The sequence below is a fragment of the Anopheles darlingi genome, chromosome 3 (assembly GCF_943734745.1).
Source record: "Anopheles darlingi chromosome 3, idAnoDarlMG_H_01, whole genome shotgun sequence".
In the NCBI taxonomy this organism is placed as follows: Eukaryota; Metazoa; Arthropoda; class Insecta; order Diptera; family Culicidae; genus Anopheles; species Anopheles darlingi.
The window spans coordinates 54,554,542-54,562,041 of NC_064875.1; the positions used below are offsets into that span (position 1 = coordinate 54,554,542).

The 7,500-nt window shown below is 49.1% G+C and overlaps 2 protein-coding genes across 2 annotated transcripts in view; both read right to left on the bottom strand.

The window, feature by feature from the left end:
- Positions 1-3,389, bottom strand: part of LOC125954963 (probable multidrug resistance-associated protein lethal(2)03659) — an 11,107-nt gene extending 7,718 nt beyond the window's left edge. The window contains exon 1 of the mRNA XM_049685699.1: positions 2,856-3,389. The gene's annotated coding sequence lies outside the window, so the exon portion shown is untranslated. The remainder of the gene's footprint in view (positions 1-2,855) is intronic.
- Positions 3,390-4,397: 1,008 nt separating this feature from the next.
- LOC125954972 (uncharacterized) overlaps positions 4,398-7,500 on the bottom strand; it is a 3,707-nt gene continuing 604 nt past the window's right edge. Inside the window, exons 1-2 of the mRNA XM_049685718.1 lie at positions 4,818-7,500; positions 4,398-4,737 (exon numbers count right to left, since the gene is read on the bottom strand). The exon at positions 4,818-7,500 is cut by the window's right edge and continues 604 nt beyond it. Coding sequence (XP_049541675.1) covers positions 4,559-4,737; positions 4,818-7,500 — 2,862 coding nt within the window. The 3' untranslated portion in view covers positions 4,398-4,558. The remainder of the gene's footprint in view (positions 4,738-4,817) is intronic.

Genomic DNA, 7,500 nt, shown 5'->3' on the forward strand with positions numbered 1-7,500 from the left:
CCCAGAGGTGCAGTATGCTGACTTCTTATCTCTTTGCCAGTAGCGCCTCTCCAGACGACGCGCGCTATTCAAACAAACGTTAGCTCATTAGCTTGAACAAGGCGGCATGTCGTGGCTAAGGCTCAGCAGGATTTATAGCATTTTGGAGAAACAACGTCAACGCGAATTCCAAGGTTGTTGGGACGCTCTTGTATCTAAGGTCAATTTTAGATGAAAAAAGATATGGAAAAACCACCAGAAACCCTGACCTTGAAGGCAGCGAACCAGCGAATGTTTAGAAGAGACGATGGCCTCTAATCAGCTTCAGCATTTATCCTTCACCGAAACCAACCAGCTCCAGCAAACAGAGCAAAAGATGAATGAATGATGACATCGTAGGAAAACATTGCAATATTTGCTTGATCTTGCCCATTCAAAGGGGCGCCCTCGACCAGATGGTTCCATGATGGATAGTTTGATTCGTATCAAGCCCGTATCGCCTTCGATTGAATGTTACGCTTGTGACAATCACATTGATGAACCGCAGAAGAGGTAAACGCGCCTAAAACACCCGCTATCAAATCACTAGAGCTGATGACGTTACAATGAGCATGGATCGCTTGCTAGAGTTCATGCTAAGTAGCTCCGGAGATAATTATGATCACAAAAACAAATAATACATCAAACAATTGCGATCCGTGACAGGGCACATCCGCCGCACCGTGTATAATTGGATAGAAAATCCAAGACAAGTGGCTCCTGTTTTGCATCATCCGTTCAGCTATATCAGCTTGTCTAGACGATTGTTCTGGAAGATGGCACGCCCGCTTCACGCTTTGGCACCAGCGGCTCGTGCCTTTGCTGGAATGCTCGGAAGCGACCTGCAGTTATCTCGGATAACGATGGCGGCGGCGGTGCCGGCGACGTCGTATCGAGCGTGCGGCGATAGTGACCCACGCGTACTTCCCACCCACCCGCGGTTTTATTGGTTTCCAATCGGCATATCAGATTGGGCAGCGATTCAGCAATCACGATAACCACATCATATCATCGGTGGTTGTTGATTGGCGTGAATTGGATGGCGCTTTGCCCATCTGCACGGACGTAATGTGGTGTAATGCACAAGCCAGCTGTGCGCTGGATGGAAAACGCACAGAACGCATGCTTTCGTTGCATATAATCTCCTGCGCTTGCTGGCGTCTATTGATTCATTTCTCAACTGGTCAGCCGCCTCAACTCTCGTCAGCCGCCTTTTAATCGGACAATTAAAGCCTGTGATGCCGGTTTTCTTTATTGGTTTTATTGGTAGTTTAAGCCCGACAAGGCGTCTCGCATGGAGCGTTACTCATCATAAAGCGTGCATCTTGGAGCAATTCAATCTAGTTGCTCTGCATCTAATGCCAGTGCATGGAGTAGGCGCCAAATAAACCAGGCAACCCCCCTTCAGCACACTTTTGAGCATCATAGTGCGCACAGAATCGCCAATTTCAATCTGCAACATAAAACGGTGTGTAGTGTGTTTCTCTTCGGGTGCAGTTATTTTGTTTCCACCAGAGAAAAAGAAGCTATCGTCTTGCGAATTTTGTTTCACCAAAATACAGGTTGATGTACCGACGATAAACTGATGATTGCGGACGTATCGGAAGGAAGCGCAAACGCTCCGGTGAGCACCGGTCTCCGGTAACAATTCTCAAGTAGACCTTGGTTCCGGTTCAATATTGATCGATGCCGTATCGCCATTCATCATTCAGCAGTTCCATTCGTGATACAATTTTAAGTTTTCTCCACCCCTCACGTCAAGGACTGGCGACACGCACCGTTTGCCGGAATTGAGCGGTTTCCTTTTTCCGGGCTCTCGATCCGGACACTTGATGTCGCGTAGCGAGAGCACCATGCGGCGACAAACGCAACTGTTGTTGACAAAACATAAAAATTGATACCGGCAGCAGAGTGATCTGTGCTAGGAGTCCTTACGACTTGATAACCGAAGGCGTGTAACTCGACCGATGGGACAGCGCCAGCTGTGGTTCTTTGTGATAATCCTGCCCAGCGTGGAATGAATCGTGCACTCGTGATAAGAACAGCGAGGAAGTTCATTAGAAGGTCAGGCAGCAATTACATTTGTTACGTTCGTTCTCTAATCGATCACACGATAGAACATCTGCTGCTACGGCTGAAGAACCGCTTTAGGTCTTTTCTATTCCGTGCTGAATACAGGAGGTTATCAGGTGTCATCAACCGCGCCGCCCATTATTATTGGCTCTTGGCCTCTAACCTAACATTCTTAAATCGTTTTCGCGGGCCTCTTGTAATTGAATATTGCACCTCGAGAACGCACCGCTAATAATGATGATGACTGACCAACCTCACGCGTATCTCGAGCCTCTCGGTTTTCTCGAGAATGCATTTTTGCATGACTTGCAGTTAACTGCGCCTGGTATATGTGATGTTGTTAACAATAGAAACAAACAGAAAATGACATAATTTCTGCTGTTGCTGCTTGTGGTGTTCTAGTTTCGCCATGCAATCGTACACGCCACCACGCTCAGTTTATCACAAAAACAATATTGTAAAGCCCCGGTCTCTCGTGGTCTCGGCAAAGTACAAACGATCCTCTCGATTTGCTGCTGTTGCCAGGTAATTTTGTTCTAGCCAAAGCAAGCAGGCGGCGTTTGACCCACATCGCGGAGGTGGACGGTGCATCTCGTGGTTTATGTAATTCAGCGAACCGCCAATGCACCTCGTGAAACCATAGAAACTGCATGTAAGCTACTTTGTATCGACCACGAGATCGATGTCATCCCGTGTGCTAATCGTTTTGTTGTCGACGCCGGTGGTGGCCAGCTTCCCACAGAGATATTACAACAGATTATTACCTCGCGGCTGATGATTGCCTTCCCCGCCTTCCTGCTTTTTATATTGTTGTGCGCCCGCCGCCAAACAATCGTCGTTCTCGTCCCGTAGATGGTTGGTTCGATAACGGGGGAATCCAATTTGCGCTCATATGCCGGGAGTTACACTATTGTCGTCGGCATCGGCCGTATCATTCTTCTTCCGCCACGGGCCTAGAAGTTTATAGCACGTTCTAGCACCTTTTCCGGATGGACACAATTCCGAGTTTTCACTTTTATCACTTTCGATGATGGACGGTTCTGGAACGAATCGTGGGAAACCCGGTGGGTGATCGCGGCAACCGGTTTAAAGGGTTACTTTCGGTGGTGTAATTTCGGGTTCTAGCGTGCCGGATGATCGCGTATTCCGGCTGAGAGAAACGAAGGTTAATGAACTAGGCACCAAAAACGGCTGAGATTTTCGCCCGACCAGAGCACGTGTTATAAGTTATTATAAGTGCTGAGAGATTGTCCTGCCTTTTAAACCACGAGGAGCGCACAGAACCACACCAGCTGGGGACAAAATTGTTTCTCTTAAAAAAAAACCCCCATTGAAATAACCGCACAAAAATCTTGTTCGCTGCATTAAAGTGCCACTACACGGCACTTTCAAATTCTCACAGAGAACTGTGAGAACTTTTGCTTTGAGAGATAGAGAATTCTCATCGCTTGTCCAAATTATAAAGCCGTGGCCACACGGGGCGAAAACTCTAGCGCAAACGAAAAAATTAATGCCAAAACATTTACGCTTGCCGTTTACATGCTGTCAAACGATTATAGGTCCGTGGAGCGTAAAACCTAGAGTAAAAGCTGTTTGCAAACGGAAGGGCTCGCAATATGTTCTATTTGTGGTTTACATTGATAGATAGTGATCATTGCTAGTGTGTTCAATCCTTTTCTTCCACAAAACGATTTTAATTTCCTCAACCCGGCCACGTAAACATATCGAAGCGTAAACGATTTGGCATTAATTTGTAAATTTGCGCGCAAATTTTCGCTCCGTGTGGCCACGGCTTAAGACTCCAAATCAATATAGAATAAGGGGTGGGGGGGGGGGGGGGGCAACAGTTTTACGTTTACTTGATGGGGTTTGCCACACCTTATTGTATGGTATCAATATATTGTATTGCTATTTTCTTGCGCACTGTATGAGATTTTAAGCCGAGAAATAATAAAATAACTAGTTCTTTGCGAGAACTCTCAAGTGTCGTGTAGCCGCACGTTCAGCCATAATCGATTCATGAGTTTACTTGAACGCGTTAAGGCGGGATTTCAATTTAAAGCGCACTTGACTTTTTTTTTCAAATTTTGCTTTTAGTAACATTAATTCATGTCTGTCGTAGGTTTTCCCATTCTTTAATTACGTTCTATGTTCAACAATCGAGTACATATTGCGCTCTTCGTAAATGGAGAATCTACACCAGGGCGTTATAGTAAAGAACGTAAGGTCGATCGCAATCGTTAAACATTAAGAGCAAATCGTTAAACATTAAGAGACCCGAATTTCCCGAAAGGTTCACCCTTCAGGGGAGGACTGTGGTTTGTAGTCCGGCGTAACGTCCGGCAATCCGTTTATTGTAGTTGAAATGTGTTTCCACCTTGCAAAGCTTATACTTATACCTCAAACATTGACCACACTGTACCACCACACCACACGTTTCACTTTTGCTTCACAAAATACGGAAACTTTACATTGCCGGTAGTTGGGCTGCCTGAGCCAGATCGCTGAAATCCGCATGTATGGCCGCAATTTTCTTCATCTGCATCAAATCGTTCAACAGCATGTGGATGGTCTGTTTGGATTTTGGGTAGTTTGTTTCGGTCGGCGACTCCAGTAGATCCGCCTTATCGTCAAATGCCTCCAGCCCTGTAACGATAAAGTACGATAAATGACCAAGGCCCAGAACCTGGGATAGTAGCGACGCGCCACACACAAAAAAAACCTACCGATAATCTGTGCTTCAATCGCTTGCAGCCTTGCCATCGCATCGTTCTGCTGTTTCTGTATATGGTCCAGTAAGTTAGCCTGACATTCGGCCGGATCGATCGGTGCTTCCGGAACGGGGATCTGAGGCATCGGTTTCGGGGCGGTCGGATCAACGGAATGCACCACCACCTTTTCGCCACCGCGGGGAGGGCTCTTTTCCCACTTTTTCGACCACAGGTACAGCTTCGGATGTTCCTTCCGTTCGGCGATGTTAATCTTCACCTGCATGCTGTGTATGAAGCGCTTCAACTCCACCAAATTACCGGACAGTGTGTGAACGTTCTTGAGAATATCGAAACGCTGCGTGTGCTTCGTGTTCGCTGAGTGATAACGGGCGACCGGGAGCTTTCCCTCGTACAGCCAATCCTGATGATGGCCGTATCGCTTGGACGAACGACCCCGGTACGGATTGCGGCATATGCTGCACACGTACGTATCTGGAACGTCCGAGTCTTTAAAGAAGTTCTGACAGAAACCATGCTGCCAGCAGAGGCATACGTCGCACTGTACCATCAGACCGTCCTCCTCCGTGATCTTGCACACACAGTTGATGATCTCCTCCTTGCGCATCCGTACGATCTTGATCGCTTCTCCATTGTCATCTACCAACGAGAGGCTAGCCGCATTGATGGAATCATCGTAGAAGCTGGACATGGATGCATCCTCCCCGTAAGGGAAACCACCGGGAGTGTAAGGTGATCCCACTTCACCACTGATCGCCGGCCGATTGAGGAACGTTCGTGGGATGGCTTGTTTGGCCGCAGCCGCTGCCACCGCCCGTGATTTCTTGCGCTTCGATGCGGAACTCTTCCCAACGCGTCGCACTTTGCTGCTGTCGAAGGGTCGATTGCCAGTTTTCTTTAGCGAAAACAGTTTAATTTTGGGCTTTTTCTTGCTGGATTTTGATTTACTTGCACTGGAGGTGCTGTGATTCGCGAAGCCAGCTGCTGGTGTGGTCACGGTATTGTTTTTCGATGCAACCAATGGACCAGCCCCATCGTTGGGCTCCTGTTTAACCTTCGAAACGCTGGCATCACCACTGGCCACTGCACTGCTACCCGGTTTGGTACGTTCTGGTGCATCCTGTTTCGTTGCTACCGGTGTCTTTTGCAGCTGATCCCACTCACCCTCCGTTCCCGGTTCGCGTTTGACCTGCACCAGCTCCAGCTTCTTGTCGTCATCCTTTGAAGCCGCCTTCGAGGTGCTTCCTGTGCCAGCGACCGTCGATTTACGGGCAACCGTCTTCACGGGTGTATCCAGTATTTCGATCGGAGTACGGAGCTGGGCCAAATCCTGCATGTTCAGAATTTCACCCAGTCCCTTGGCCAACTCGTGATGATAGTGTTTGATGTGTATCTGCAGGTGATTCTCCTTGCGGAACGTCTTAAGGCAGTCTTGCTCCGGGCACTGGTACAGGTTGTCGATGATCTTCACCTTTACGGAGCCAATGTTCACCTCGGTGTTCAGTAGCACTGGCTCGGCGACGGGAGCCGACAGAAACGCGTCTCGATACTCTTGTGTGTAGCCATAGAATCCGAGATCCTTGGCTCGCTTCTTGTGCAATCCAAAGTCATACTTCATCGGATCGTACAGCTCGCCCTGCTCATCGAGATGCTGCTTCACTTCCAACCTTGAACGGAACGGTTTCCCGCTTGGGCTCACCAGTACGATATCGATCTTACCGAAAGTCGTCACGCGCTGATAGATGTGCTTCTGCCATCCCTCTGGCATCCGCCAATCGGGTACGATCACCGAGTACACCTTTCCTCCAGGAAGATCCAACTCCGATGACTCACCAACCGGATAATCGTTCATCCAGTGGCAACACCACTCGCCGTCCTGCGGTATCGGCGGTAGATCTGCCAGCTTGGCCACCTGCGGTATGCGGAACTGTTCCAGCGAAATGATGGACGGCATCGCGGCCGTTGTGATATTACTTTCCTCCATCGCCGTGCCCGGTTCCATCTTTTCCGTTTTGATCTTTACCTCGACACTCGAGGTAGCCGTGTCCGCCGGGTGTGCCTCAACGCCATCCTCCGTGCGCTTCAGGCGGCTTATGTGAGAAGATTTGCAGATCTTCGCGAACCCATCCTCGAACATGACCTCGTACATATCGTTCTCGAGTATGCTCTGGATCGTGGCCTTAAATTTGCGAGAATCGCTCCACCGGGCGAACACCTTCTCGCCGACCGTGTAGGTAGCGTGCTGTGTAACTGGCCGCAATCTCACACTGTCCATCGGGATCCACTCATCGTTCAGGATCGTTTTGGATTTTTCCGCCTTCTCGAACTGAACCAACACTTCCCGCTCTTCCGTGTCCACCTCGACCAGATTGGCCGAGTGCCAGCGACCGCTAAAGTCTTGCGCTTCAATTTTCGTTCCCGGTGTGAAGCTGGTAAGCCGCTCCGATCCCCCCGTTCCTGCGACGATTCCCATCTCGGGGCTGGCGTGAGGTTTTACGGTGGATGTTCCGGCCTTCTTGGGTGTCTGCTTCTTCGGTGACGCTGGTGGAGCCACCAGTTCAACGCGTGATTGCTTCTTGGATGACGCAAGCTTGCGTGCCGAAGCGGAACGCTTGCTGGCCGATTTGCGTTTCACCGTACTGACGGAGCTCTTCTTGCTGCTGGAAGGAGCCGGAGTTTT